The sequence below is a fragment of the Nerophis ophidion genome, linkage group LG08, assembly GCF_033978795.1.
Source record: "Nerophis ophidion isolate RoL-2023_Sa linkage group LG08, RoL_Noph_v1.0, whole genome shotgun sequence".
In the NCBI taxonomy this organism is placed as follows: Eukaryota; Metazoa; Chordata; class Actinopteri; order Syngnathiformes; family Syngnathidae; genus Nerophis; species Nerophis ophidion.
In genome coordinates, this window is record NC_084618.1 from 55,790,839 (window position 1) to 55,812,380 (window position 21,542).

Sequence of the window (21,542 nt, forward strand, 5' to 3'; positions counted from 1 at the left end):
AACTCAGTAACACATGGCACACTGACAAAGCTTAACCTATTGTTACTATAACAATCTACAAGGTTAATACAGTTCGCTTCTCCTTCTTTCCCTCCATTTTTCTGCTTTCTTTTGTATTTGAAGTTATAATTACATATACCGTATTTCCTTGAATTGCCGCAGGGCATATAGTATGCGCCTGCCTTGAATTACTGCCGGGTCAAACTCGCTTCCCAAAATAATTAGCGCATGCTTAGTATTACCGCCTGGTCTAACTCGTGACGTCACGAGTGACACTTCCCCTGTCATCATTTTCAAAATGGAGGAGGTTGATTTCAATACCGGTAATTTGAAATTGCATAAAGGGAAGAAGATTAAGAGCTATTTAGTAGGATTTAAGGTCCAAGCTTACATCCCATTAAAATTTTTACTGCATACCTTTGCTAAGTGCCGCAGTGAGAAGAGGTTTTAAAATAATTAGCACATGCTTACTTTTACCGCATGCCTTTGGTAAGTGCAGGAGTGAGAAGAAGTTTTAAATTAATTAGCGCACCGGCGACAATTCAAGGAAATACGGTATGTATTGTTGCATTTGAAACAAGTGTATTGTTGATAATAGAGGTAATTATCTTTATTATTAATTATCAATAGTGCTATTTCTTTTGGTATTTGTATTGCTCCAATTGTAGTGTAACAATGCTCATTGTCTTTTCTGTTTTATTAATATTTATTTCACTGACTGCTTCTTTGCTATCGCTTTTACTATCATATATGTACTTATCCCATTTTTTATGTTGTTCTGTTGTTGTTGTTGTGTTTGCTGTTGTTGTTGTCTCTCTGTCTTATCCCCTTCTTGTCCCCGCAATTTCCCCCTCTGTCTTCCTTTTTTTCTCTTTCTATCCCCCCCTGCTCCGGCCCGGCTGCACCAAATAATAATATAATCCATTTAATGAACTCAAATACAAATAGGGCAACAAGAGAAGTATCTCACACTTTTCTTTAGTAAAGTAAACCAAGATGCAAATTAGACTCGTAAATGGCGAGTACGACACAAAAAGACGATTGGCTCCACTTCCCTTTTCTTTCTCTAGGATTATGAGTCATATGTGAACATCCCATCAGTCGGCATCCTAATGACAGCAGACATTGTACAATAAGTGATGTTTATTATGTTTGTTGTCTCTCATAAGCTCTGCAGAGAGCAATAATCAGCGATGTTGTTAAAAAAAGCGAATATCATGATGTGTTTTTGAAATGTATGCACTTTGCATGCTTAAAATAATCTAAATATTTAAATGTGCCTGTTACTACATCAAATATATACTTACATCATGTATATAAAACCCTAATGAAGGTGTTTTTAGGGGCTTTCTTTATAGGCAGAATAGTGCGGCTCTAATGGGCTCCGTTGTAAGTGGACTTTTGATCACATTTATTTAATATGTAGAATGCTTTAAAAAAAAAATCCATCCGTTGTCATGTCTTTTATAATGACTGTGAACGATAAACCACATTCCTAAAAAAGTGCAGTTCCCCTTTAAACAGAGGAAGTGAACATCAGTATTGTTCACTGTGATTCGTGCTATCATGATTTCTGGACATTAAGGTGCTACTTTTTTCTCATGCTTTGAATCTTTCTCTTTTTATAATACTGTGACTAGTTTATGAATTTTTTCGGGTTCACAACCTTTGTGTGCAATCAAATTTGATCCGACCAATGAAATTGCCAAACAAGTCAAGGTGGACCAATGAAATTGTTCATATTAAATCAAACACACTCACACAAATATTTAGTCATCCATTTAGAATGTTATGCACTCACTCTAATCATGGAAAAGACACAACGAAATGCACACGACGCATCCTCAAAGCCAAAGACATACGACCCGACCATTGATAAACGAAACAGCCGCTGCACGGAATGAAAATCCACCACCACAAACGACCCCGAATGGCCGGTCATATTGCGTACCTTATTGTCATAAGCTAAACTATGACTGTGACTATGACTATATCTGAAGGGAAGGAGAGTCAAATGGTTGGTTGTGTACCTCTGGATGCTGGGCAGTTAAAGGGAGCTTCGGATCCACTTCTCTGAGAACAGGCCGGGGAACGCATGCCAGTGCTGCTGCGCTGACTACTGGAGCAGGTGCTGAAAGTGAGACGTTTAAATTACAATTCCAGTCATTATAAAGTCCATGGTTACCTGACATTAACTGGACGAGAAGTTAGAAATGTTTTTCTTTGGGGATTGGAATAAGAAGCGATAGCAACATACTTTTGTTCATAAAGGCTCTGGCGCTGCTGCTTAAAGCGGGCTTCGATCCTTGCAGCGACGTCCTCACAAAGCCTTGTCAGGGACTCATTTTGAGGAGTGGTCAGGCCACTGTCGTCTTGTGGTGTCTCAGAACCTATGATGGACTTAATCCGACTGCTTTGTGTCCGACAAGTTGTTGCGTAATGGGGGATGTTCTCATCTAGAAACATACGCAAACTAAAACTGTAGATTTTTACATGAAAAGGGGAAACTGAAGGCTTCGGGAAACCATGAAATCCTCTAATTGAAAGCGCAATACCGTACCTGAGGCCATGCTGTGACTGAGCTGACGAGAATTCATTTCATTGTTGAACTTGTGCTGAGATGAACAGAGGTTACACAGGTATTTGGCTACCTTTGACGTCTCTGTGATGAAGGTGTTCTTCTTCTTACTAGCCCGACACTCTATGACAAATTTCCGTCTCTGGACGAATTTCAAAGGACGTTGTTTTATGGGACAAAAACAGGTTTAAATCTAGGTTTAAGTCAATCACTCCACTCACATTGGAGGAAATAGTGGCGGTCTCCCTCCAGTAGAAAGTCTGACTTGTACAACGGCAGCCATTTTTCACTTCATAGACAACAACTCCTTTGGCACAAACTCCAAGTATAATTTCTCCTTCTACCGGCTTTTTTCGCGTGTCACACGGTGAAACAAGACACCATATTCAGGCAACTGCAGACAAACCTGCATGAATAAAAGACTACATAAGTCTGTGGTTGACTGAAATCAATCTGTGTGGCAAAGTATTTGAAATATTTTACCTTGAGGAACTCAAGTTCTGATTCATCTGTGAGCATTTGGCCGTTGTTGGCATGAAGTCGTTGCAGCTCTCCAAGGATATAAGGCAAGGCACGTTTTTCCATCACACTTTTGGGGACATATTGATCAGGGCGACAGTAGTTTCTACCATACACCTAGAAATAATACTGTTACACCAATCTTTCATTTTCAGAACTTCACGTTTAGGATTGAGTTTCTTCAAACCTCAGGCATGCAGTCCCCATACTCTGTCTGCAAGGCCAATGCTCCGAGGTATAGAGCAGTCTCCTCGTGGCAGGACAATCTGTCCTCCAATAGGTCTTTTCTGAGTTGGAGGTAGTACTGGTGGTGGGTCTGTTTGTGCCTAGTGGAAAGATAATCTTGATCTTTTATGTGGTCATTTGTAATGAATGCTTAAGGTTTTGTGGTGACAAAGGAGTGAAATACTTACAAAATAATAGAAATGTCATTTACAAAGAATTTGACCCTGAAGAAAAGGACAAATGTGGTTGTAGGCACTTTCTTCCAGCTATCTGGAGCAACTTTGGAGATCTTGCAGTCGTTGTCCACAAAGAAAAACTCGTTATCTGACCAGAGAAGAAAAGATTCATGTCGATACCTACAGTCAACGGATTGTTTTAGCTTCCTATCTAACTGCATAATTACCATCGATGTAAGCGAGTCCGAAGTAGAAGTGTTCCACCAGGTTGGCGTGAGCAGCAATCATGTCAAACACATCCCCTCCTCTGGATTTCACGTCACATTTGATGACTATGTTTTGACCATTGGGCATCACAACAGTCAGCTCTCTTTGCGTGATGGGAGATTTACCTTTTTTTGACTACAACACACAATGGACAACAACATGGAAGTGACCTGAACTGTTTGTCACAAAATACAATAAAGGCATCAATGCGACTACAGGTATGTAAATAGTGAACTATGAACCCCTGCAAGTGGATGCTTAGGCTTAGTTTTTCCGATTGATTGATCGATCAAAAGGTGACCCCTAGGAGTCTTTTGACAATGATTAATTCCATCGAGCACTCACCACAATGGATCCCGGGAGCTCCAAAACAACTACCGGCTCATCTGACATTCTTAGGAACTCTGGACCCATCTCCTAGGACAGAATATATACAGTATAGTGTACATAAATATATTGTCCTTCTACTCATCCGTCAAGTTTCCTTACCTTATTTTTTCTTTCGCTCAAACTCATGGAGGATTCAAACTGTGAGAGAAATTTGGAGTTAGAATGTCGACCACCATCCATGTATGGACTACAGGCAGTCCTATTCAACTGCTGCCAGCTCCCGATACTCTCCGTGTGCCGACGCCCCGAGGTAATCATTGGGGGGATTGAGTTCATCATTCTTTCACTGGTGTGAAATTAAATCTGTCACTCATAAAATCCACTAAAAACATAATGATTGTGTTGGAAGAATCAGAAATGAGATTATACCTTGTAGGCTCAGGTGGATAAGATGCTCCTGAAAAAGTTCTGGAGACCTTGTTTTTCATCACCCATGTGGAGTTAGAAAAAGACTGCCCTGAAATACATTTCAGGTTTGATAATTGGGAAAGTTATCTTTGTCACATATTTTTTTAGTGTTCCTAATTAACATTTATTTTCTTACTGTGTAGCTTGTCTCTAACCATCTGACTGCGATCAGTCAGCAAGGATCCATTGTCTGTCGTAACATTAGCATCAACCTGTCGGAAGGAATTTCTTAATTGAACGTCGGTAAAAATCAAAGCTCCATGCCCACTAACCGAGTTTCTGTAGATGTCTTCTACCAGCTGTCTGACAAGCCGCTCAGCTGGAGGCAGCATGAAGGTCTTGTGGTGGTGTGCGCAGGTCTCTAGCACCGTCAGCAGGTCCATCCGTCTGACCACTGTGTGCTCACACATGCTCAGGAGTAAACCCTCTAACTCCGCACTGAGATGGACCGGCTGTGGGAAAAAGGAATATTTACCTCATTACGTTTGAATACCATGTCTACGGATGTTCTTATTCATTCGGGCCAATGTATTCTCAATCGCAACAGGACTGCTCAGTTTGTCTTGGAAGACGTTTCACCTCTCATCAAAGCAGGTCTTATCAGTTCATCCTAATAGACTTACATTGGTCAGATCTAGTCTAGATGCTAGTCCCAAAACCTGCCCCCAACTTTTTATTTATGTCACCAGCCTATACGCTAGAACTGACCAATCTAAGTCTATGAACCAAATCCGGCAGAATGACCCCAAGCCTCTGAGGGTTAAGCTTCAGTTTAAAACTTGGGAGACACTTGAACATTTTTGCAGCAAATTCTAAAAAACATGAAAGCTTTCCTGTTGTACGGAGAATTGGTTTACATAGAGAGATTCCAGGGCCATTTGTAGCCCTTAGCTCATTTTCTATTATGGTCTGGTCACCCTGGTCCTCACTGTAGCTGTCTGAAAATGTGGCCCACCAGGTTAGTGGTTAGAGTGTCCATCCTGAGACTGGAAGGTCGTCAGTTCAAACCCCGGCCGAGTCATACCAAAGACTACAAAAATGGGACCCATCGCCTCCCTGCTTGGCACTCAGCATCAAGGGTTGGAATTGGGGGTTAAATCACCAAATGATTCCCAAGCGCGGCGCACGCTGCTGCTCACTGCTCCCCTCACTTCCCAGGGGGTGAACATGGGGATGGGTCAAATGCAGACGACACATTTCACCACACCCAGTGTGTGTGTGACAGTCGTCGAGACTTTAACCTTAACTTTTTACGAGAAAAGGCAAAGTACCTGGTTTTGAGGTAGATGATAATCCACGCACCAATAAAAAGTCATGCCAAGTGAGTATACGAGTATCTGGGGGAACAGAAGGAGAGGAAAGCATTACTGAAGAGAAAAACACCTTATTTCCCCAAATTTGAAAGCAAGAAAATTCCTATCCCACCTTTGGTCTGTGCTACTCTAGCTACCCTGGGCTTGGACTGGAAATTACGCTCAAACTGACTTAAATGACTATACAACCTTTTCAGCTGTGTTCCTTGTTGAGGAGGTATGCCCCTGAAGGACTTCAGGAGCCACAAAGGAGGCCACATCATCATATCGTCCACAGCTCTTAAAGGCAAGGCTCCCATTAGAGGACAGTAGCACCGAGCCTGGGCTTAGAATACTGCATATGGTGCCAGAACCTACCACAGAGCAGAACATGCACTAACAAAGACAACATGGAACAGCAAGTTATCAGGAGTTAGTGAGAAGATAATACCTTTCTTGGAAATATCCTGTAAGGCCTCAGAAGTGACAAGCAGCAGAGTCCAGATCTCATCCTCATCTAGTGGTGAACCTCGGGACTCTAGCACCTCTGCCAGGGTCACAAAAGTCCCCATCCTTATGGAACACAGAATAGACTGTCATATTACGGCAACATTTACTATCCCTTTTACTGAACATCAAAAGTTAGTGACTTTAGGGAGCAACATATAAAAAAGTATATATGTTATGTTAATATAGTTGTCGTTCTCTATGGATTGACTGTCTGAAAATTTGATAAAGTTGAATATACCGTAAGTGTTTTCCTTTAAGTTAAAAGTTTTAGAAAGCACTTTTGCCTTCCGGCTATTTTTTGTTGATCACATAAAGCAGTAACAGTATATAAACAAATAAATGGTAGCATCTCTGATTTGTACTGCAATAGTAGTGGTCAATCCATCCATTTTCTACCGCTAGTGGTTTGATAACATTTTTTTTTACCGCCCATTATAAATATTTTTATCTATGAATAATAGCTTACCTTATTTCATCCGTTAAGTGAGGAAATTTTCTTTAATTTCCTTCCGACATCCGTCTTGTAAAACTAATCCTTCCTCTTACGTGTCCCCCGCTGCCATCTCACCCACCACTCCCTCGTTGCTGGAGCTCCGTCTGTCATGGCAGCTTATAACCCAGCATCACTTTCATCATTGTTTCCTCATGACAGATCAATTGTCTCTGCAGAGACCAACGATATAATTTCCGCCGGCACTCACAAGCAATGACGTGTTGATTTTCTGTTTTCCGTCATTTTCTACTATTTTTAGACTGGAGACATAAGCACATAATTGGATTTGTTGAAGAAGCTAATGGCAGATGGGGTAAGTACAGGAGCAATCCAATGGAGGCAGCAGTGTGCTGATTAGCCTGTCCAAGATATATATATATATATATATATATATATATATATATATATATATATATATCTATATATATATAGATATATATATCTATATATATATATAGATATATATATAGATATATATATCTATATATATATATATATATATATATATATATATATATAAAGTGTATCTATATATATATATATATATATATAAAGTGTATCTATATATATATGTATACGTATATATATATATATTTATATATATATATATATTTGTGTGTGTGTGTGTGTGTGTGGTGTATATACATGTATATGTATGTCTAAATTTGTGTGTGTACATGTGTATATATATATATATATATATATATATGTATATATGTATAATGTGTATATATGTGTGTATATATATGTGTATACATATATGTATATATGTGTATATATACACACACACATATATATATGTATATATATATATATATATATATATATACATATATATATAGTGTGTGTGTGGTGTATATACAATATGTATATATATATGTGTATATACATGTGTGTATATATGTATATATATGTGTGTATACATATGTGTATATATATGTACAATGTGTATATATGTGTGTGTATACATATGTGTATATATATATATATATATATGTATAACGTGTATATATGTGTGTGTATATATGTGTATATATATGTGTATGCATATGTGTATATATGTGTATATATATGTATATATGTGTATATATACACAGACACACATACATATGTGTATATCTCTATATACTGTATGTGTATATATATTTGTATATATACTGTATACTGTATATATACTGTATATATGCATACATATGAATGTGTATATATACTGTATATATGCATGTATATGTACAGTATATATAAATATATATACTGTATATATGCATGTGTAAGTTTATATATACTGTATGTACTGTATGCATGTATGAGTTTATTTATACTGTATATATGCATGTACAGTACAGGCCAAAAGTTTGGACACACATTCTCATTCAATGGGTTTTCTTTATTTTAATGACTTTACATTGTATGTTGTAACTGAAGGCAAAACTATGAATGAACACAGGTGGAGTTGTATACTCAACAAAAAATGGTGAAATAACTGAAAACATGTTTTATATTCTAGTTTCTTCAAAATAGCCTCCCTTTGCTCTGATTACCTCTTTGCACACTTTGCATTCTCTCGATGAACTTCAAGCCCACCTGGGAAGTGAAAACCGTTTCAGGTGACTATCTCTTGAAGCTCATGTTTCTCAGTCGACTACAACAGTGGTTCTCAAATGGGGGTACGCGTACCCCTGGTAGTACTTGAAGGTATGCCAAAGGGTACGTGAGATCTTTTTTAAAATATTCTAAAAATAGCAACAAAGCAGAAATCCTTAATAAATATATGTATTGAATAATACTTCAACAAAATATGAATGTAAGTTTATAAACTGTGAAAGGAACTGCAACAATGCAATATTCAGTGTTGACAGCTAGATTTTTTCATAAATATTGATGTTAAAGATTTCTTTTTTGTGAAGAAATGTTTAAAATGAAGTTGATGAATCCAAATGGATCTCAATTACAATCCCCAAAGAGGGCACTTTAAGTTGATGATTACTTCTATGTGTAGAAATATTTATTTATAATTGAATCACTTGTTTATTTTTCGACACTTTTTTAGTTATTCTTATATATTTTTTTCAAAATAGTTTAAGAAGACCACTACAAATGAGCAGTATTTTGCACTGTTATATAATTTAATAAATCGGAAACTGATGACATAGTGCTGTATTTTACTGCTTTATCTCTTTTTTGCAACCAAAAATGTTTTGCTCTGATTAGGGGGTACTTGAATGAAATTTTTTTTCACAGGGGGTACATCACTGAAAAAGGGTTGAGAACCACTGGACTACAAGTACTGTATGTTCTATATCAGTGGTTCTCAAATGGGGGTATGTGTACCGCTGGGGGTACTTGAAGGTATGCCAAGGCGTACGTGAGATTTTTAAAAAAATATTCTAAAAATAGCAACAATTCAAAAATCCTTTATAAATATATTTATTGAATAATACTTCAACAAAATATGAATGTAAGTTCATAAACCGTGAAAAGAAATGCAACAATGCAACATTCAGTGTTGACAGCTAGATTTTTTGTGGACATGTTCCATAAATATTGATGTTAAAGATTTCTTTTTTTGTGAAGAAATGTTTAGAATTAAGTTCATGAATCCAGATGGATCTCCATTACAATCCCCAAAGAGGTCACTTTAAGTTGATGATTACTTCTATATGTAGAAATCTTGATTCATAATTGAATCACTTGTTTATTTTTCAACAAGTTTTAAGTTATTTTTATATCTTTTTTTCCCCAAAAAGTTCAAGAAATACCACTACAAATGAGCAATATTTTGCACTGTTATTCATAAGTTTCTGATTTATTAAATTGTATCTCTTTTTTTTCAACCAAAAATGCTTTGCTCTGATTAGGGGGTACTTGAATTTAAAAAAATTCACAGGGGGTACATCACTGAAAAAAGGTTGAGAACTACTGTTCTCTATGAACAGATTAATTGTCTTGAATGCAGCATTGCAGCAAAACGTTGCAAAAAGCGAGTCGCTTCCGCTTTCCGCTCGTCACCGCCGCTGCCGGTAATGCGCAGCTGCTATTGAACGTCCCCCCGCTCCTCATTGTGCAGCCGAGTAAGCGTCGGAAGGTTCCGCCGACGTCGGTATGAAATGGCAGAAACTGCCCGTGTCACGGAAGCTCAACGATTAGACTACGCTAAAAACACACATGGATTTCGCCGAGACCCCGGCCTGTTAGTTTAAGGGCCACAGGAGTGTGCCCGAAGAAGGAATTCAGAGTTGTTGGCTTCCTCGACGGCCAGCGGACGGCGTCTGCGGACGGAAAGTGTTGTAATTATCCGGACAGGGGTGAGCTCGACGTATGCTTGTTTTTCACCGCTGTTGGAGCGTCTTAGTACTGTTATTGGTAACAGTTGGGGGGATGGGTATTGCCAAATTTAGGTCACGTTTGGAACTGTAAATAGGTGTTGTACTGCAGGCACGACAGGCCTGGCCTAACTGGTACATGGCAACCAGGCTGAGCAGCTGCACTGAAACATACTCCAGTTTTCATGGTTGATCTGCATTGAATATGAACAAACACAAAACACTCCTAATGATGGGACACTCTGCAAGTAGAACGACTGTCCAAACACGAATTGCACACTGCCGGCTTTCCTATATACATTTAACTAATTAAAATATTCAGGCAGTTGGTTGCTGAAATGTTGGTGTAGTCTGTTTAAATTGTCTCGAGTAAGCGGTCGAAATTCTATCATTTTCAGTCCTAAGGACCCCAATGACCCGCAACTTGAATGAGAATATCCGCCTTTTCCAGTTGCATAATACAGACTGATAGGTTGATTGGCAACACTAAATTGGCCCTAGTGTGTTAATGTGAGTGTGAATGTTGTCTATCTGTGTTGACCCTGCGATGAGGTCGCGACTTGTCCAGGGTGTACCTCGCCTACTGTTAATGTTCAGCTCTGGCACCCCCGTGATCCCGAAAGGGACAAGCGGTAGAAAATGGATGGATAATACAGCCTGATAATTTTTTCTTTTGCAGCAATTCAATGCTGTTTGTCAAGATCAACACATCAGGGTAGTTTGTAGAGGTGTACCTGCATTGGTTCGGCATCCTCACGGGTTCGCCATGTACCTCGGTTATGACACCATAGCTTCCCTCGTGTGGATGAAGATTTTTTTTAATGCTGGGGTATATTCCTGTTTTGCTGGGGAACTAAACAAGTCTCGACTTAACTTATTAATTTCAGTGATCTTCACTTGAAATATTTTCTGAGTTCGTAATCACTACACAGTATACAGTAGCGGTCTGCTCCCTGTATGACCACTGTCAGAGCTTAGTCCGCATTCCCGGTAGTAAGATGGACCTGTTTCCAGTGAGGTTTGGACTCCGCCAAAGCTGCCCTTTGCCACCGATTCTGTTCATAACTTCTGTAAACAGAATTTCTTGGCGCATTCAGGGCGTTGAGGGGATCTGGTTTGGTGGCTGCAGGATTAGGTCTCTGCTTTTTGTAAATGATATCGTCCTGATGGCTTCATCTGGCCAAAATCTTCAGCTCACACTGTATCTGTTCACAGCCTAGTGTGAACCGACTGGGATTGATTGATTGATTGATTGAGAAGTTTATTGACATCTTAAAAAAATTTAATCCATGTAATGCTTTAAAAAGGCAAATGGATGACACAAAAAGCCAAAAAGCTTGTTTCCATTCCATCCATCCATCCATCCATTTTCTACTGCTTATTCCCTTTTGGGGTCGCGGGGGGCACTGGCGCCTATCTCAGCTGCAATCGGGCGGAAGGCAGGGTACACCCTGGACAAGTCGCCACCTCATCGCAGGGCCAACACAGATAGACAGACAACATTCACACTCACATTCACACACTAGGGTCAATTTAGTGTTGCCAATTAACCCATCCCCGGGTGCATGTCTTTGGAGGTGGGAGGAAGCCGGAGTACCCGGAGGGAACCCACCCATTCACGGGGAGAACATGCAAACTCCACACAGAAAGATCCCGAGCCTGGATTTGAACCCAGGACTGCAGGAACTTCGTATTGTGAGGCAGACGCACTAACCCCTCTTCCACCGTGAAGCCAATTGTGTTTCCATTGTGGTCCACTAAATATTCATCACATTTGATACATTCAATAATAAAATATATATGACCTGTAACATGTATATATGAAATTACGTAAAAAAATTTGATAAATGATTTACATATACACAGTATACATGTCAGGTGTTTTGAAAAACAATATATACAAACAATGGGGGAGGGAACGTATATACACTATGTACATGACACTATGTACATGACTGTGCACATGTTGACTCCAAGAGTGTGCAAAACAGAATGAGAAAATATAAATACACTATAACCACATATACACACTTACACACATACCTGTGTGATGCTTTGAAGAGTTGTTGAGGATCACTTTTGGTTCAGATCAGGTAGAGGTTGAGCTGAGCCGTGATTTTATGGTAGTTTTCAAATTTAGTAGGGAAGTTTGAATTTTAAGGTCTGTTGGTAGTGCATGCCACTGTGTGGTGGCAATATAGTAGAATGCATTTTTTCCCATGAGAGTCTTGAATTTGGGGGGGGGGGGACGAGATGAGAATCAGCACCTCCAAGTTTGGGTCCATGGTTCTCGCCCGGAAAAGGGTCGAGTGCCATCTCCAGGTTCGGGAGTAGTTTAAATACCTTGGAGTCTTGTTCATGAGTGAGTGAAGAGTGTATCGTGAGATCAACAGGCGAATCGGTGCGGCGTTTTCAGTAATGCGGACGGTATCGAACCGTTGTGGTGAAGAAGGAGCTGAGCCCGAAGGCAAAGCTCTCAATTTACCGGTCAATCTACGTTCCCATCCTCACCCACTGCTCTCCTCACTTCCCAGGGGATGATCAAGTGCAGAGGACACATTTCACCACACCTAGTGTGTGTGTGACAATCATTGGTACTTTAACTTTTAACTTTAATGTTCCTGCACTAAGGAGAAATAAATACAGTCAGTCCTGTTGTCGCTGGAGGAAAATGTTTGGGAGCATTTCGGAGTTTACAATTTCCCGAGTAGGAAATAAAAAGATATGATCAAAATAGTATACATCTCCCTGAGATTCCGGAGCAATTTTGAGAGTTAAAGAGCAAACCAGTCACGTGATCCCTGATGTACAAAGAAGTAGCAACCACAGAACACTTCCCCATCAACAACAATTTAATCAAGTAAACTTTGTTAGAGCCAACAGCAATTACTTTGGGAACAATTATAAACCAGAACTGTATATTTTTTGAGCCCGAACACAAGGACAATGAATAATAAGTTTTGCCAGCTGAGAGCTAACCGGATGCAGTGTTATTGAAACACTATATAGCGTCAACTACATTGCTCGTTGCTAAACATGCAAACTACCCATAATAAAACAAATTTTATTTTATTGTACAATTTCTACTCTTGGGCTTCACGGTGACAGAGGGCTTAGTGCGTCTGCCTCACAATACGAAGGTCCTGAGTAGTCAGGGTTCAATCCTGGGCTCGGGATCTTTATGTGTGGAGTTTGCATGTTCTCCCCGTGAATGCGTGGGTTCCCTCCGGGTACTCCAGGTTCCTCCCACCTCCAAAGACATGCACCTGGGGATAGGTTGATTGGCAACACTAAATGTGTTGCCAATGTGTGAATGTTGTCTATCTGTGTTGGCCCTGCGATGAGATGGCGACTTTTCCAGGGTGTACACCGCCTTCTGCCCGATTGTAGCTGAGATAGGCACCAGCGCCCCCCGCTACCCCAAAGGGAATAAGCACTAAAAAATGGATGGAATTTCTACTCTTGCTGGGATGCCGACCGATGGGAACACCTATATGTTCTAGTTTGGGTAAAGAACCAAACCCAATCCTCACGAAAGGTTAAAAACGTTGCAGCAACTAGTGTCTTTTTCACCATCTCGGGGAATGTGAAAGTCGACCAGCCTCTTGATCCATGGCCATATTTGTTTACCACAAGGTGAACGATGCATGAATTATAATGTAGAATTTACTTTTACTAAGTTTGAGCTGAAGCACAAGCAGCCACCGGCTTATATAATGTATATATATGTAATGTCGCGTCTTGTAATTGTCCTGTATTATTATGTATTTTACAATGTACTGCTTTCATATTTCCTGTATTTTATATTATTACATTGAACTGTTTTATATTTAAAATTTTTATCCTGTAAAGCGTCTTTGAGTACTCTGAAAAGCGCTATGCCAAATAAAATATATTTATTATTTATTATTATAGTGTGTCAACAATAGTAGTGTGAACTACCATTAACTCACTACTATCAATGCGTCGCTAAAATAGGCCATCTGTGTTGGCGCGAATAATAACAATACCGCTCATAATTGGTTAATTTTCAGGTCACGACATGTAAATCGAGTATTGTTGCCGGTTTCTAGTTGTTTTTAGAAAGGGTATAAAGGGCGAAATAGAGGACCTTTGATTTGTGACTCAATTGTTAGCTATTTATTTACAATTTCGAATGCATTAAAAAACGCTATACGTATGTGCTATTGTCTTACATAAGGATTGTAAATGATAAACAGAACATCTCTTTCCAATTTTTGCGTATTTCCAGTATAACTGATCTGATTACATAGTCAGAATGCAGAAGTTTTACACCAGTGACGTAGAATCTAGGGAAATTGCCGAAGATATTCGGAGTGGAATTGTCAAAATGGCCGATTGATGTTGTGGCATTTTGGGATGTTTAAATGGTATTTTCACATAATTTATTGATTGTAAATACAATTTGATATAGTTTTATGCAGGGGTCGCCAACCCGTCCAGTATGATCGACCAGTTGAGCTTTGGGACCCTCGATCGCAAAATTATTAAAAAAAAAAGTATTAATATGACATCAGTGACACCTCAACCTATAGAGTGACCAACAGACCTGCCAACAGGCACTCTTTTTAAACCCTGAACACACACGCTTGCCTTGCCTCTCTTCAGCTTTACATCCCGCTGCTCTCGACATCGTGGCCACACCCCCTGAGCACGACTGCACACCACGCTCGCTTGTCTTGCAAACGCGTGTGGCCAAAAATCATCGAGCTGAAACAATGCAATAAGACTGACTTTTGCAATACATCTGACACATACAACATCAAACAACTCTTCCCTCAACCATGACCATCATAGCTGGCATGCGATGGGAAGCTAACAAGCCAAATACTAAAGTTGGTGAACATTGCTCCAAAGAACGGCTGCGTGATATTCTGGTACTACTTAATACCTGTATATTTTAGATAGCGGTATATACAGTATTTGAGAAAATACTGCCATATCGTTATCTTTTGATGTGTTGTTTGCTCTTCTCTGCGCCTGATGGGCGAAGCACATGGCATCCTCTTTGGCTCACCCTCGCTACTTGCGTGTTTAAGGAGGCTCCTCATATGTTTATGTTGTTCACTTCTGTTAGTGACTTAGCACAGAAATTAACAACAGCTCCTCTCTTCCGCTTGCTTAGTGTGTCAAATATTTAATTACAACTCTGTTTAAAAATGCCTCTGCACCATAGCCTGTGTAGACTAAGCTACTGTAGTGTACTGGCTGGGTGGCTGAAAAGTAGTTTTAAACTGAACAGCCAGCGGCTTTCACGGCAGTGAGCGAGTAGAAGCAGGGTTTCCCCTACATGTAAACGATAGTGGCGCAACGTCATTCCAAAATTACTGCAAAATTAGTTTATTCTTTTTTTTTTTTCCCCATGAACATTTTTTTTAACATGAAAACAAATTTAAGTGACGTATTATATGAATGGATATACCGTATATCGGGGTGCCCATTTGGTTGATCGCGAGCTACCGGTCGATCGCAAAGGGTGTGTCAGTCGATTGCCTGCCAGGCATTAAAAAAATAGATCTAAAAATTTGCGATAATCAATCTTCGCTATGACGTCACTTTTGTCATTTGATTAACATTTGCGGCACCCAAGGATGATGCTGACAGCTGCAAACTCAATATTAATTAAAAAAAAATGACAGTAAGGAAGGCGAGAAACACTTTTTAATTAAATGGACTTTCGCACCGGACCTACTGTCAAAAGCCGAAAGACTGACCGCACAGTTCCTATCTTTACAATAAAAGTGCTGCTCCATTCTGCCTGCGCTAACAACATAGGAGTCAGAAAGCTAGCGCACACAAGCTAGCAAGACACAGTTTGCCGTTCATGTATTTCTTGTAATGTGTACAAAAACGAATATGAAAGTTGGGCAAATAAGATGCCAAAAACCAACCACTTTCATGTCCATTCAAAAATTTGGAAGTAACCACTACTACTGTGAATCCAGTCTGATTCCAATCATTGCAAGTCTTAAGAATCCAGTAATACATTAACTTATAATCTTGTTTTCATGAAAGAAAGGAATCTGTATGTGTTAAACATGCTTGTATTTTTATTAAACCCATTTAACATGTTAACCAAAAATGTCTGTTTCATAAACAAATATATATATATATATATATATATATATATATATATATATATATATATATATCCATTTTTCTACCGATTGTCCTTTTTGGGGTCGCTGGTGCCTACCTCAGCTACATCCGGGCGGTATATATATATATATATATACATATATATATATATATATGTATATATGTATATATATATATATATATATATATATATATTAGGGCTGCAATTTACGATTAATTTGTCGATTATTATTTCGATTAATCGATTAATAATCGGATAAAAAAAGACAAACTACATTTCTATCCTTTCCAATACTTTAGTTAAAAAAAACGCATACTGGCACCATGTCCTTTCGACTTGCCAAACATAACAATAACAAGGGATTAATGTGGATTAACGTGGGCATAATTATTATAGTGTTCCCAATGTTAAAAGGATAAAGCCATTGTTTACAAATTTGGTAAATAAATAACCAAAAAATGTATATTTTGTTGTTTTCTTACTGTACCGAAAATGAACCGAACCGTGACCTCTAAACTGAGGTACGTACCAAACCAACATTATGTGTACAGTTACACCCCTAACACACACACACACACACACACACACACACACACACACACACACACACACACACACACACACACACACACACACACACACACACACACACACACACACACACACACACACACACACACACACACACACACACACAGGGCAGCACGGTGAACAGGGGTTATTACGTGTGCCTCACAATACGAAAGTTTTGAAAAATTTTGAGCACATTTGAAATGACTGCGATAATAATACCGTGATCATTTTGGGCACAATAACCGTGATGAGAAATGTTCATACCGTGACATCCCTTGTCCATATAATAATTAACAAAGGCTATTTTGATCAAGGTTGTTTTTTAGTACTGCAGAGAAAACCAAAATGACATGTAAATAAGCTGAATACCATTAGGCTATTTAGTTTGTTTCATAAAAAAGACACGTCCCCCTCATTTATATAGTAATATAAAATGCTAGACCAGAAACAGAAAGTAGAATAAAGCAGAAACAGAAAGTAGAATACATGTTTGAAGTCTAATTGATACAGAAAGAAGGAAGGGTTGGTCCAAATACTACTTTCAGAAAGGATGATCTGGTCAGTTCATGGTCTGAGAAACATCCAACTATAAAGCCTAACTCCTCAACACAATGTTCCAAATCCATCTAATGATCCTTCCTCTACAGACGCATGCATTGGAGCTAACCTCCTACTTCCCCTTTTCCCAGCTCATTGCGCCATTGCCTTGACCTCTGGCTTTCACATGTAGTGCATGCACAACCCTCTCAATGTTGTATGATCTGATTCTGAAGGTAACACTAAATCTCTCTAGTTTATGCCCGCTTGAATCTATGCCTGTGTTTAAATGTGTTCAATAAGACTCACCATTGAAATGGTGTGAAAACAATAATTGACTTTACAAGTATATGGGATATAATAAAAACTTTCCCAGTTTGTTGGATAGCAAGCACTTGTCCAGTTTTTTGGACAGTGATTGAATTGTGCTTTGGTGCTACAAAGCACCATATTGTTTTGTAACAACTGCCAAGTAGGAGGATCAGTAGAAGCATATAATTTTTGGCATATTAGAATTCAAGACAACTTATTTTTAATATAACCAGTTTCCCCTACATTTGCCACTATATGTGTGGCGGTGGGGACCAGGTCAACAGGACATTAAAATATATGAAATGATAATTTTGATTTGCAATCGTCTATATATTTTCTTTAAAAAGGCTAAAAAAATGTTTATGTATATTTGAAACAAATATTATTAGTTATTGATAATACCATTGATAATAATATTCTTTTTTCTCATATCATCAGAATCACAATCAGCTTTAACACAAGGAATTTGACTTGGGAGATTGTGCTCTCTTTGTTTAATGCAGTTTCAATTATTGCTTATTGTAAAAGGTAACAGGCTACACTATTTTTTGCCCTGCCTGAATGTTGTAATTTAGTTTTCCAAATATGTAAACAGTCCTTTGAGTTAGATTCAGAAAAATAGTAACTTTAGGTCTTTTGTTGATATTCTTCACAATGAAGTGACTTTAAAACTAACCACACTAAAGAAAGTACATTATATATACACATGAAGTGCGCACACATGCAGGAGTTACGTTCGATCGATATTATAATTTGGAATAAACTGACAAAAGCAGTAAAATTGTGCAAGATGAAAGTGGGGCTTTTAAACCGCCAGCTTAATGCTAATGTACAATTGACTAGCTCATAGACAAGCTATCTCAAATTAGCATGGCCAATCACAGACACAGAACTAATCATTCACACTAACATTCATGTATCTATGGACAATTTACAGTTTCCAATAAAGCTAACATGCATATTTTTGGAATGTGGGAGGAAACTAAAGTGCCCGGAGAAAACCCACACACCCAAGGGGACAAGTGCACACTCCACACAATGATGTCCAAACAGAGGTTCAAAGACGCACACGGTGTAAAGTTAGACTTTATTGTCTGTAATGTCAAAAGATTTAGAGTAGTTTACACTGGCTTGAACAAGAAATGCATTATTTAGTTTAAAATACCTTTCTCTTCAACTTTCTCTACTTTTGCCGGATGTCAGCTTGTTTAGGTGCACGACCAGCTGACGCACTTCTGACAGGCGATTTAGATGCCGTTTTTTTTTTTTTTTTTTTTTCAAACTAAAACAATGAAAGTTTTTACGATATTGGAGCTGTTTTTAAAACTTATTATAGCCAATAGTACATAAATAGATTATATACAGTATATCCATTCATACGATATATCACTTAAATTTGTTTCCATGTCAAAATGTGTTTTCATGAAAAGAAGATAAAAAGAAAGATTAAAAAAAAATACATATTTTGGAGGTGTGGCGGCAGTAATTTTGCCGTGAACTTGCGCCACCATCGTTTCCATGTAGGCGAAATCATGATAACAATCTACAAGGTTAATAAATTTCGCTTTTCTTTCTTCCTTTCTTTCTTCCCCTCCTTTTACATGCTTTCATTTATAATTAAAGTTTTCATTTCATATATGTATTGTTGCGTTTGAAACAATTGTATTGTTGATAATTAAGGTAATTATTAGAATGCAGCACCCTCCGCGACCCCGTAAGGGACAAGCGGTAGGAAATGGATGGATGGATCAATTGTTATTTCTGTTGGTGATTTTATTGCTCCATTTGTTGTGCAATAATGTTTATTGTCATTTCTGTGTTATTACAATCTACTTTACTAACTGGTTCCTTGCCATTATTTTTCGTATCATGCTTTTATATATCGTATTTGCTGATGTTGTTGTCTCTGTGTTTAAATCACATTCTTATACCTGCAATTTTCCCCTCTGTCTTCCTTTTTTCCTCTTTCTATCCCTTCCTGTTCCATCCATTTAATAAAGTCAAATACAAAAAGAAAGGGAACAAGAGGAAATTTAAGACAACTATAAATTAGTGTGCATCACCCAGTTTCATATGGATCCGTATTATTTCTATTGCTGACACCATTTGTTTTATATGTTCTTTGTCTGCAGGTGTTGAGCCTAAACCCCCCCACTTGGATGCGCATTCCCACATTGTCCAAGGTTAAACCATGAACCGGAATAAGCGTGAAAAAGAGTACTACAGTATAGATGTGGGAGATTCAACTTTTATGGTTTTAAAGCGTTACCAGAACCTCAGACCCATCGGATCCGGAGCACAGGGAATAGTCTGGTGAGTCAACTCTATTCTTGACATTTTATATTATTGTTTGGGATTACCTGAGGTTAAACAGTTGGAAAATTCAATTGTCATCAAATGTTTTTGTGGTTTCTTCCCCACAATTTCTAAAAACAATGTCTGTTTGAATGTTCAGTCTACCAAAGCACATGTAGGGTTTCCCCTAAATTGCCAAAATACCTGTGGTGGTGGAGGCGTGGTAAGGAGGTGGTCAATATGAAGCAATCACATGATTTGATATGAAGCATATATTCTTTAAAACGGAAACAAAATGTGATTATACAATTAAAACCAATCTGTTAAATATTGTATTAACTATATTTTTCTTACATAATATCGTTGTTTTTTCTTTTTTTTATTTGTTGTTGCTTATTGTACAATGTACATTGTTGATATTCTTTTTATTTTTTTTTTAGATTTCTCCAATCCTTTTAGTCACACTTTCTTTGATAAAAAAAACTGGCAACAAATCTTTTTCTGGTGTTATTTGTGACTGTAATTGTGTTTAGAGACTCTTCTGTCGCTTCATGTCAGCAATGAAAAGTGATTTGAGCTGCAGAGTGCCTGACGTCACACTTGCTTTGCGCTACTGGGAGCCTTTCCGCAAGTGTCATCTTAAATTGTGAAGCTAACTGTCCGCGGGTAATTCTCAAATCTATTAAAGTACGTCCTCAGCGCGGACACGCTGCCTCCGCTCCAGACAAACCCGTGCTTACGCCATCACATTTGCTTTTGGCAGCGCTGTTTCGGTGATCCAAGTACGTCCTTTTTCGCAGCAAAATTTTCGATGCATCACTAGTCAATAGTGCGCAAATAATAAACTACATACCGAAACTACGTGCTTGTGCTGATGTGTATGTTAGTGTGTTTTGAGGCTTATTTTCCTATGGTCTGTGAACACACCGTATCCACAGAGAATGAGGAAATGTAGTATGTCTCTGAGTGAAACACGGAGACAGCCGTGTGTGCACAGAGTAAATACTTGTTGGCATTGGACCCGTTGACAAAAGCTATAGAAGAGCGTCTGACTTTGTGTGTCTTCTTCTGAGCTCTACAATACATTATATTACTTTATTTTGTTAACTGTGGTGGAGAATTTGTTGCCATGGTGCACTGCCATTTTCAAATACATTAAGGGAAAAACCCTGCACGGTTATCATTACTATTACGGTATTGTTGAATGTGCTCAAAAAGGCGTGTCTGGCTACTGCAACCGGGCTGCGTGTCTAGGGGCCCTGGGTCCCGCCATCCACCCCTTCTGGTTGCCAGTCTTGGTTGGCCTGCTGGGTCTGGTTTCCGTGCTTCCATCGTGGGAGCTGCATTGTATTTTGCAGTGTTGCAAGGCAGCCAGCTTCTGGGATAGCGACCTGGTGTGTGAGCAGTGTATCTGTGATCTTTTTTCTTCTTCCTTTTCCCTCGGGGGCAGTATCCACCATCGTTTGGGTGGATCCTGTGGACCCGTGCTGTGTAGTGGTAGCGGGGATGGGCTTGTCAGGGCC

The 21,542-nt window shown here is 38.7% G+C and overlaps 2 protein-coding genes across 5 annotated transcripts in view; one reads left to right on the forward strand and one right to left on the reverse strand.

Moving 5' to 3' along the window:
- The window catches only part of frmpd2 (FERM and PDZ domain containing 2), a 31,283-nt gene extending 24,187 nt beyond the window's left edge, over positions 1-7,096 (reverse strand). The window contains 18 exon segments of the mRNA XM_061909014.1: positions 2,031-2,131; positions 2,258-2,456; positions 2,561-2,720; positions 2,800-2,933; positions 2,936-2,984; positions 3,062-3,214; positions 3,285-3,423; positions 3,511-3,646; positions 3,726-3,900; positions 4,111-4,182; positions 4,255-4,441; positions 4,525-4,612; positions 4,700-4,775; positions 4,836-5,015; positions 5,835-5,900; positions 6,066-6,229; positions 6,307-6,428; positions 6,832-7,096. Of these exon segments, the coding sequence (XP_061764998.1) occupies positions 2,031-2,131; positions 2,258-2,456; positions 2,561-2,720; positions 2,800-2,933; positions 2,936-2,984; positions 3,062-3,214; positions 3,285-3,423; positions 3,511-3,646; positions 3,726-3,900; positions 4,111-4,182; positions 4,255-4,441; positions 4,525-4,612; positions 4,700-4,775; positions 4,836-5,015; positions 5,835-5,900; positions 6,066-6,229; positions 6,307-6,427 (2,200 nt within the window). The 5' untranslated portion in view covers position 6,428; positions 6,832-7,096.
- Positions 7,097-9,872: 2,776 nt separating this feature from the next.
- mapk8b (mitogen-activated protein kinase 8b) overlaps positions 9,873-21,542 on the forward strand; it is a 41,268-nt gene continuing 29,598 nt past the window's right edge. Inside the window, exons 1-2 of one of the 4 annotated variants that reach the window (XM_061909016.1) lie at positions 9,873-10,163; positions 19,857-20,037. In XM_061909016.1, coding sequence (XP_061765000.1) covers positions 19,916-20,037 — 122 coding nt within the window. In that variant the 5' untranslated portion in view covers positions 9,873-10,163; positions 19,857-19,915. The remainder of the gene's footprint in view (positions 10,164-19,856; positions 20,038-21,542) is intronic. The other 3 variants (XM_061909015.1, XM_061909018.1, XM_061909017.1) reach the window with 3 other exon arrangements.